Source organism: Capra hircus, chromosome 18 (assembly GCF_001704415.2).
Source record: "Capra hircus breed San Clemente chromosome 18, ASM170441v1, whole genome shotgun sequence".
Classification (NCBI taxonomy): domain Eukaryota; kingdom Metazoa; phylum Chordata; class Mammalia; order Artiodactyla; family Bovidae; genus Capra; species Capra hircus.
In genome coordinates, this window is record NC_030825.1 from 2971140 (window position 1) to 2982121 (window position 10982).

Genomic DNA, 10982 nt, shown 5'->3' on the forward strand with positions numbered 1-10982 from the left:
CTTGATGTCATCAGAAGGTGGCTGGAAGGAGAACCGGAAGGGAGCAGCCCTCTCCCTCTGGAAGTGTCCTCAGCGTCAGGGTTGGGTGTCCCGGGTCTTCCAGGCGCGTGCAGCGCGCCGTAGCGGATGAGCCACCTCCTGCTCGGTAGGGGCGCCGCGGCCCCCTTCTCGTCCCCTCCCACGACCCAAGGCTCTGCCGCGGCCTCTGCTCCCGGGTCCCTGACGTGGAGTGACCCGCGCCGCCCTCCCCCGCAGGTGAACGTGTACGGCTTCGGGGCCGACAGCCGGGGGAACTGGCACCACTACTGGGAGAATAACCGGTACGCGGGCGAGTTCCGGAAGACGGGCGTGCACGACGCCGACTTCGAGGCGCACATCATCGACATGCTGGCTAAGGCCAGCAAGATCGAGGTCTACAGAGGGAACTGAGCCCGGACGCGCTGCGACTCTGCGGCCCCGCCGCGCGGCTCCCGCCGGGACTCGGGGTCAGCCCGGGGGCGGCGACCTAAGCATGGCGCGGCGCCCTCCCGGGGGTCAGCAGGCAATCGGAGCGCCGCCGCCGCGGCCTGGACCAATCACGTTGCAGCCCAGCGAGCGCCGGTGTCCTCGGCCAGCGAGGAGACGCCCCCGGCCCAGCACCAATCAGCGCCGCCGGCGGGCGGGGTCTCCAGCCAATCATGCAACTCAAGGAAGACTTCCGGCGTCGGCCCCCCCCCTTCTCAGCCAATCGATGGCCTTCAGGGGTGGGCTGGCGGCCGATTAATTTCCCATTCCTCTATGCTTTTGGGTAGGATTTTATTTCACGCTTTCTAAGGAGTAGGAGTTCGTTCCGGCTTCGAGAAGTTTGCTTTCCGCAGGTTCGGCAGGAGGCGTCTCAGTCGCTTTCCGGCCTAACCTCGCTGGGAGCGCCGAGAAGGAAACGGTGGGAAAGGCGAGGGACAGCGGTGGCTCGCTCTCTCCTTCCCAGGAGTGCTCCGTGACCGCGGGGCGGGCGGGAGGGCGATCCGGCCGCCTTTCGGGTGGGCGAGGAGCGCTCTTTTCCCCAGGGGGAAAGTTAGAGTCCTCCCGGACCGCCTAGAGAACTAGATCCACATTTCTTTGCTCGGTCAGGCGTAGGTGGGTTAGTGCAAACCCACCAAAGAAATGCGGTGAGAATCTGGAGGGCATGTGGGTCCTCTCCTGCCTCCTCCCCTCCCACCCTTGGCCACCTTGTGGGATGGCCTTTCTGATCGTGGCATTTAGTGTCTCACCAGAAAACTAGGATTGTGTGCACCCCTTCCTATGTGGGCGAAGTTCGCCTAGGGCTCAACTCTGAAACACAGGTTAAGAAATAGGACAGGAGACAGGAAACCCCGTCGCCAGATGTCAGGTGCTTCTCACTCCGTGTGCCCTCGGCCCCTATTATTTGCTCACAATCTCTTCAGTGTCTCTCCCTAGGCCCTGGGTCTCCTCATCAGGCCACCTGTTGCTCTGAGGGGATTGCCCTGTGATTAGGGCAGTGCAGCTCCCCGCCGTAACCCCCTTTGGCTGCCTCTAGGGAGAGGGAGCAGCACGTAGGACAGAAGGCTGGAGAAGAGACCAGCTGTCTGGTCCTTCCCCCGTCACCCCCCAAAAGAGGAGGAAACCTCTTGGCTCCGGGTTGGAATTTGCTTTAGGCTTATGATTTAGCTAACCTGAAATTATCATGGGTGGCTGACCAACAAAGATGCTTTTCAGATACTGAGCTGGCCATGCAAATAGCTGGGGAGGAGTGGACTTGCCCCTTGCATGCCTCCTCCTCTGCCCACATATCCCCTTCCCTGTGCTCACCTTGCGCCTTTTCCCTCTGACCCTCTTTGCATTTCCAGCTCTAGAAGGGCTGCAACGCTAACAACCACAGGCTACAGCTGGAAGCTACTTGCATGACTGAACCCAGCTTAATCCTAGAGGAAGCTGCTGAAGGTATTCTCACGCTTGAAGGTTGGGGGAGTGTAGGAGGGGAAAAGGGCTTCTGTGAAGCTTCCAAACCACTAAAAGGATCCCCCTTCCCGGTGACTTAAAAAACAGTAAACAAACAAACATAAAAATCACCCTTTCTTAGTGAGTTGATACCACTCGGCAGCCTCCTGGTCTTTGGTATAGTTCCTGCAGCTGGCTGAGGGAACAGGAGCCAGCAGAGGAGTATGTTAGAGGCTTAGTGGGGGGGCAGAGGGCCCCGCTAAAAGTTAATATATTGAGAACTTAGTGTGAGTCTGTCCCTTCCCAATTCCAAAAGTAGAAGTGAAGAATGGGGGTGGGCTAGTGAGGCCTTTAGTGGAACACCTCTTTCACCACCTCCTCCCCATCGTTTTAGAAAGTCAAGACCAGTTGTTCTTGCCAGTCTCATCTCAGTGCTTCCTAAAGAGGCTCTTGAGTGTTTAAGAGATGAAAAAATGCAATTATGCCAAACAGTATTGAGCAGAATAATTTATTTCTTTTATTGTTGTTGTTCCTTTTGTTTGGGTTTTGTTTTGTTTAGAACATTAATAAATCCCCGTTCTGGAAGAGGTAGGTCCCAGCACCCAGCCCAGATCTTCTTTTCTACAATAGTTATTTAAGCAAATGTTTTTTATTTTCTTCCCTTTCTCTTTCTGAATTAAAAATAAAAAGCTGTATATTCACTTGTTCATTTTGAAATGTGTTTGATGGTGGTAAGAAGGTGTATCTGTCAGTGGGAAGCTGTGACCAAGTAATGGTGAAGACTGTTGGGGGCATTGCTGGGAGGGGGTGGTGAAGTGGAGAAGGGACGACTCCCAGGCACCCATCCCTTATACATGAAGCCTCCCAGCCACCAGCTGTGCCCTCTGGGAGTGCGGCCTTCACCACTGTCCGCTGTGTGGGCCTAGGGCAGCATGCAGACCCCACAGGCACCAGGATGGGGCTTTCCCTGCTCTGTTTCTGGGTTCTGCGCAACTTCCCATGGTGCCATAGGTGTGGGTTGGCAGGGAGTTGGCAAAATGGTTGGAGCTGGTGCCACAGGCGTCCGAGGTAACTGTGCCGTTTCCTTAGGCTGTCTGGATCTACTTGACTGTAACTCCCGTCATGCGTCAGAATGCCCAGCTCTGCCGTCTGGTGGATGAGATAGCTCACACGGGCTCTCTTCAGAGTCTGCACTCAGCTTGGTGTCCTGCTGTCCAGTTTCTGCCAGTGCCCAGAGCGAGCTGAGTGACTTTTCAAACAGAAGATACTTGGTGGTGGAGGAGGGCACCGCTTTTTGGAAGCGCTGGAGGGTTTGTTCTGAAACTGCAGGTCTCTGGGCTGTAGTCCTATTTGGGGTTGCCAGAGGCTCCATGTGACAGTTCTCTGCCACAGACACTCCCCAGGAGCACGTGCCCAAGTCATAAGGCCCAGTGTCCAGATGACATGCACGTAGCCAGGACTGCCAAGAACTGTTTCTTGTCTGGGCCCCACTCAAAGCCACTGTCTTATGGGTCACTGTCCTTGGTGGGAGCAGCGCTCCAAATGTTGTACATGTTACCTCCAGGATTGAGCCTCACAAATTATGTCCTTTTATTTTTTAATGGTGCCCATGGACTCCATTGCTTTGATTCAGCAAAGATACCATATCAGGAATCACAAGTTAGCACTATTGTAATAAACCACTGTCATTCTCCATAATTCAGATGGTGAGGGAATGGGATGAGGAAGAAGTCACCAATCCTTCCATAACTCAAGTTGGATGGCAGCACCAGAGTCGGAAAACCCTACTGGAATGTGGTATTGAGTTTGACTTACTATGTTGGAGATAGTTCCAGGGACATCTATTAGGCCCTACCCCCATGGGTCTGGTTGCCAATACAGTGATTTTGCCAGGTAGTAAATATCCCTCTTTCCTTTTGGAACTAAGGAAATTACCTAAAGATGAATCTGTGGTCTCATTGGACCCACCATTAAATGGACTTGAACCAGAGCTCCATCTGTCTTCGGCCATAATAAGCTCCAACTCTCATAATAAAGTGGACTGCTTTGGCATTCTGGTCTCAAAGCTAGCATATGGTGACTCCTGGAAAAGCAACAGCTACACAAACGACCCTGAGATCTGCTTGAAAAGAGCTCCAGGTGTGTGGCCTGATTAGGTCTGGGAACTGAGTAAAAAGCTAAAAATTCCCATCACTGCGACTCAGGTTTTTTCCCAGCACTCTTAGAATTTTCTCTCCTATACCCACCAAGCAATACTTTCGTAGGCTCCCCAGCATCTGTTTCATTTCTGGGGAACTTAATGGTCAATTAACTATTGTTCCAAATCTTTAGAGGTGAGAACTCTAGTTGCCAAACTGGATTATTGTGGTAAATGTGCCTCCCTGTCTCAGGTCAGGAGGCACGGCTTTCTAGTCTTTGTTAGGTGGGGATCCCATTATTCACTGACCCTCAAATGACAGCCACCAGAATTCTTTAAAGATGGTGCCCCAATCACTAATCAGTCGCTCAGTCGTGTCCGACTCTGTGACCCCATGAATTGCAGCACACCAGGCCTCCGTGTCCATCACCAACTCCCGGAGTTCACCCAAACCCATGTCCATCAAGTCGGTGATGCCACCCAGCCATCGCATCCTCTGTCGTCCCCTTCTCCTCCTGCCTCCAATCCCTCCCAGCATCAGAGTCTTTTCCAATGAGTCAGCACTTCGCATGAGGTGGCCAAAGTATTGGAGTTTCAGCTTTAGCATCATTCCTTCCAAAGAATACCCAGGACTGATCTCCTTCAGAATGGACTGGTTGGATCTCCTTGCCGTCCAAGGGACTCTCAAGAGTTTTCTCCAACACCACAGTTCAAAAGTATCAATTCTTCAGCACTCAGCTTTCCTCACAGTCCAACTTTCACATCCATACACGACCACTGGAAAAACCATAGCCTTGACTAGACGGACCTTTGTTGGCAAAGTAATGTCTCTGCTTTTCAATATGCTATCTAGGTTGGTCATAACTTTCCTTCCAAGGAGTAAGCGTCTTTTAATTTCATGGCTGCTGTCATTATCTGCAGTGATTTTGGAGCCCCAAAAATAAAGTCTGACACTGCTTCCCCATCTATTTCCCATGAAGTGATGGGACCAGATGCCATGATCTTCATTTTCTGAATGTTGAGCTTTAAGCCAACTTTTTCACTCTCCTTTCACTTTCATCAAGAGGCTTTTTGGTTCCTCTTCACTTTCTGCCATAAGGGTGGTGTCATCTGCATATCTGAGGTTATTGATATTTCTCCTGGCAATCTTGATTCCAGCTTGTGCTTCTTCCAGCCCAGCGTTTCTCATGATGTACTCTGCATAGAAGTTAAATAAGCAGGGTGACAGTATACAGCCTTGACGTACTCCTTTTCCTATTTGGAACCAGTCTGTTGTTCCATGTCCAGTTCTAACTGTTGCTTCCTGACCTGCATACAGATTTCTCAAGAGGCAGGTCAGGTGGTCTGATATTCCCATCTCTTTCAGAATTTTCCACAGTTTCTTGTGATCCACACAGTCAAAGGCTTTGGCACAGTCAATAAAGCAGAAATAGATGGTTTTCTGGAACTCTCTTGCTTTTTCCATGATCCAACAGATGTTGGCAATTTGATCTCTGGTTCCTCTGCCTTTTCTAAAACCAGCTTCAACATCTGGAAGTTCACAGATCACGTATTGCTGAAGTCTGGTTTGGAGAATTTTGAGCATTACTTTACTAGCATGTGAGATGAGTGCAATTGTGCGGTAGTTTCAGCATTCTTTGGCATTGCCTTTCTTTGGGATTGGAATGAAAACTGACCTTTTCCAGTCCTGTGGCCACTGCTGAGTTTTCCAAATTTGCTGATGCATTTTTTTTAAAGTTTTGTTGAGGTGTAGTTGATTTATAGTGTTGTGCCGTTAGCTATAGCTCCCATGTTGTACGTTATATCCCTAGAGCTTAATTATCCTAAACTGGAAGTTTATACCTTTTGACCGCCTTTACCCATTCCCCCTCCTATTTGGCAAGCACCAATCTGCCCTCTGTTTCTATGAGAGCAGTGTTTTTAGATTCTGCATGAAAGTAAGATCACATGATATTTGTCTTTCTCCATCGAACCTATTTCACTAGCGTAACGCCCTGTTGTCACAAAAGACAGGATTTCCTTTTTTTTTTAATGGCTGAATAATAGTCTGTTGTATATATATTCACATTTTCTTTACCCATTCATCTGTCAATGGACATTTCGGTTGTTTCCATGTCTTTGCTATTGTAAATAATGCTGCAGTGAATATGGGAGTGCAGAGGTCTCTTGGAGATGGTAATATTCCCTTGGATGTGTACCCAGAAGTGAAATTGTTGAATCATATGGTAGTTCTGTTTGCAAGAGTGAAGCTAGATCCTATCTCACACCCCTCACAGAAATTAACTCCAAATGGATTCGACTTAAGTGTAAAACATGAAACCAAAATATATAAAGAACTCATATAACACAATAGCAAAAAAAAAAAAAAAACAAAAAACAAACCAGTCTGATTAAAAAAAATGGGCAGATGTGAAGAGACATTTCTCCAAAGAAGACATATGGATGGCTAACAGGTCCATGAAAAGACGAGCAACATCCTTAATCCTCAGGGAATTGCAAATCAAAGCCATAATGAGCTACCACCACAGTACTTTTAGATCGACTTGTCAAAGAGACAAGGGATAACAATCACTGGTGAGGATGTGCAACAAAGGGAACCCTTGTGCACTATTGGTGAGAATGTTGATTGTGCAGCCACTATGGGAAACAGTATAGAGGTTCCTTAAGATGGACACTCATGTAGTCACTCTCAGGTTGTGCAAGCATCCCAGAGGCCTTTCTGCTCCATCTTCCTTGCCAACTCCCATCCTTCCCCTAAAGGTGACCACTACCCTGATACTTACTTGCCTCCTGAGAAATCTGTATGCAGGTCAAGAAGCAACAGTTAGAACTGGACATGGAACAACAGACTGGTTCCAAATTGGGAAAGGAGTATGTCAAGGCTGTATATTGTCACCTTGCTTATTTAACTTATCTGCAGAGTACATCATGTGAAATGCCAGGCTGGATGAAGCACAAGCTGGAATCAAGATAGCCGGGAGAAATATCAATAACCTCAGATATGTAGATGATACCACCCTTATGGCAGAAAGTGAAGAAGAACTAAAGATCGTCTTGATGAAAGTGAAAGAGGAGAGTGAAAAAATTGGCTTAAAACTCAACATTCAGAAAACGAAGATCATGGCATCTGGTCCCATCACTTCATGGCAAATAGATGGGGCAGCAACGGAAACAGTGTCAGACTTTATTTTCGGGGGCTCCAAAATCACTGCAGATGGTGACTGCTGCCATGAAATTAAAAGACACTTGCTCCTTGGAAGAAAAGCTATGACCAACATAGACAGCTTATTAAAAAGCAGACGTTACTTTGCTAACAAAGGTCCGTGTAGTTAAAGCTATGGTTTTCCTAGTAGTCATGTATGGATGTGAGAGTTGGACTATAAAGAAAACTGAGCACTGAAGAACTGATGCTTTTGAACTGTAGTGTTGGAGAAGACTCTTGACAGTTCCTTGGACTGCAAGGAGAGCTAACCAGTCCATCCTAAAGGAAATCAGTCCTGAGTATTCATTGGAAGGACTGTTGCTGAAGCTGAAGCTCCAATACTTTGACTATCTGATGTGAAATACTGATTTCTTAGGAAAGGCCCTGTTGCTGGGAAAGATTGAAGGTGGGAGGAGAAGGGGACAACAGAGGATGAGATGGTTGGATGGCATCACCAACTCAATGGCCATGAGTTTTAGCAAGCTCCAGGAGTTGGTGATGGACAGGGAACCCTGGTGTGCTGCAGTCCATGGGGCTGCAAAGAGTCAGACACAACTGAGCAACTGAACTGACTGACTAACCCTGATGCTCAGTTCTCTTTCATTCGTGTGATTGCCTAGATCCAAGTCTGTATGGAAATTCAGTTTATAACAGAGATGACCTCTCAAGTCACTTAGGAAAAGATGGATGTTGCAATAAATGTTATTGAAATAACTAGATAACCATCTGGAAAAAGATAAAATTACGTCCATAGCCTAAACCACCAAAATACCAAAAGAGAGATAAATGTAAAAAATGAAACAATAAAAGTAGTTGTTAATTGATGTAGTCAAACAGAATACATCAGCTTTGTAGCTGATTTTTGGACTGGGATTTTTTTTTTCGTGCTCTATGTAGTTCCCCGTATCGCTAAAAATTGGACTTTTTTCATTCATTTTTGTGTGTTTCAAACATTTTGTTAAATTTCCTCTTCTGATGTAACAGCTTCCATTTTATTCGTCCATATGAGTTTATACCTTTTTCCTCCGCTATAATTTCAGCAAACTCATGGAAAGGAAAGTTAGCTAAGTGTGATATTTAATTGCATACTTAGCAGATACCCTTTTCTTCTTCAGTTTTCCTGTCTCCACAGAGCTGATTTTTTCTAATTTTTTTTAACCCCTCTCTGTCACGATGGAGGCTTTTTAAATAATTGGGAATTGTTCTCTCTTCTAAAATAATGGATTAAGAAGCTGCTTGGGAATTTTGTGTACCTGGATGGAACATACCTGCTATCTGGGTTGACATTAGGGTGCCTGGACAGGGAACCAGCTTTTCCAAGGCAGGGAGGGATGGTAAGGATAAGCTAGGCTGTGCTGCAACGCAAACACCTTTCCAGCTGGCACTGGCTTAAAACGACAGTTTATTTCTCACAAGCTGTGTTTCCATCAGGGGCTCTGTTCCTCAGACCACTCAGGACCCAGGCAGACAGTGGCACTATCTGGGGGTGGGTCTGTTGTTTCACGGGCAGAAAAAAAGAATCTGGTGAGCCACAGGCTGTCTTTGACTTCTTCTGTCAAGAATTTCACATTTCCTTGATGCCAGAGAAGTCCCACGGCCATGCCTCAATCTAGTAAGAATGTGTACTCTAAAGAGAGGTGCCACATTTGGGTGAGCAGTAATGCTGTCTGGAATCAGAGGGCTCCTTGGAGAGAAACACTTGGAGTTATGGCCTGGCCAGGGGTAGGTGGATACACAGTTGGCTGGCACTCTGCTGGATGCCAAGGGAAGGGTCAGGACATGATTAAGTATTTTATTTATCTATCACAGGAACAAACAGCTGGGCACTACCATTTGGCAGGCAAGGAACTCTTTCCTGTGACATGCTTGGCACGGTATGAAAACATCATTCCTGGCTTGCGAAGGGGAAGGGTGAATCCCTAAAACAATTTTAAAAATCAAATTTTTTCCTTTCTGAGCGTGAGTTAGGAATCAATGCTCCTTCTCACTACCCTTCCAGAAAAAATCACAGCTTCTGCAGTGAGTCTATGTCTGTGTGATAACTAATGCAAAAATGCAGAAAGATGCCCCTTCCCCTTACATTCAGTGAACTGTGTGTATCAGGGCCAGCCTGTTCCCCCAAAATATAAAACAATATCTTTCATCCAACAACTGGTTTTGTTTTTGAGAAGAATACAGGCTCTTTCGGGTAACACGGCTTCTCTCTAGGGAGAAGGCTTGAAGTAAAAAGAACATAGTGAGTGTCCACATTCAGAGGGATCTGAGTTCAGTCCTTCCTTTGCTATAAGGTAACTTTGCCTTTTCTTTCCATACACTCACAACTATTCTAAAAAACATCAAGTCTATTTTTAAAAACTAGTATTTTTCAATGGAAGGAGTCAGGGGAAAGGGTCAAGAGTCAGCCAATCAGGAACATCCAAGAATAGTCTTACTGTGTGAATCTATTGAATTTGCCTGTGTTCTTATTGCAGGACAGGGTCCAAGTCCTCCTCCCTGCCTCCAGGCCCTGCGTCTTGATGGAAGTCTACATCCAGCGGGTGGGCAGGTGAAGCTCCTGTCCAGCACCATCCGAGCAGTGATGCTTCCTTGGGTTCCGATCTCGTGTGCAGCGCTGCCCGGGTCCTCGGCTCCCCAGGACGTGCTGGCCGGCAGCTGCTCTGCCCCCAGATGGGAGCACAGCAAGCTCTGGCTTCAGCCCTGCTTAGCACACTGCATTTCTCCAGGCTGCTGATCCACAGAAGTATTCACCTTCTTTTTGGGGGTCAGGCGGTATGTTTTCTGGTTCTTTTCTGCATCACTGCTGTGTTTCTGGGTCCACGTGGATGTCACCTAACTGGAACGCTGACTCCACACCAGGCCTCTTCCCCCTCCTCATTTCCCTCCAAGCACCCGCACACCTCCTCCTCGCCACCCTACCCTGCCTCATCCCCGGCCTTTCTGGACCCTTGCTGCCCTTCTCACCCTACTTCTCTTCTCAGAGCCCCTCCCGCACCCGTGGCTTGCGTGCGCCCCTCATAACCTGCAGTCACTGTCTGCCTGCTTCACTCCCAGGACTCTTTCTCCTTTGTTCGGTCCCATTTGGACCCTGTCGCTAGGTCTCAACTCTGACCCACGCACACACAGCTCTGCCATCCACTCACCCATAGGTAATAGTAATCGCTCACAGAAAATCAGGCAGGCAAATCATGTTAAGACGTACAAAAACATGAGTAAGTAATTTATAATACTGAAATGAGGAAAGGTTTTCTGGCCACACCACCAAATCCAGATTTCTTAAAAATGAATGTTAAGACTACCGAAGTTAAACTTTTGTGTAGTATTACGAAAGAATGATTTTGTAAAGACAAACTAGGAAAACATCTACCACTCAAGACAGTGTAACTTCTCTAAAGTAGAAAAGAGGCTATAACTCACAGAGGTCAAACAAGCTGGGAACAAAATGGTGGGAAAGGAATGGGCAGCGCCCCCAAAAGAGGTGCTGGTGTCAGTTCAGTCGCTCAGTTGTGTCCGAATCTTTGCGACCCCATGAACCGCAGCACGCCAGGCCTCCCATCACCAACTCCCAGAGTTCACCTAAACCCATGTCCATCGAGTCGGTGATGCCATCCAACCATCTCATCCTCTGTCGTCCCCTTCTCCTCCTGCCCTCAATCTTTCCCAGCATCAGGGTCTTTTCAAATGAGTCAGCTCTTTGCACCAGGTGGC

General features: G+C 47.8%; 1 protein-coding gene across 3 annotated transcripts in view; it reads left to right on the top strand.

The window, feature by feature from the left end:
* Positions 1–2647, top strand: part of ST3GAL2 (ST3 beta-galactoside alpha-2,3-sialyltransferase 2) — a 48076-nt gene extending 45429 nt beyond the window's left edge. For all 3 annotated transcript variants that reach the window (XM_018061684.1, XM_018061683.1, XM_018061685.1), the window contains one exon: positions 256–2647. In XM_018061684.1, coding sequence (XP_017917173.1) covers positions 256–429 — 174 coding nt within the window. In that variant the 3' untranslated portion in view covers positions 430–2647. The remainder of the gene's footprint in view (positions 1–255) is intronic.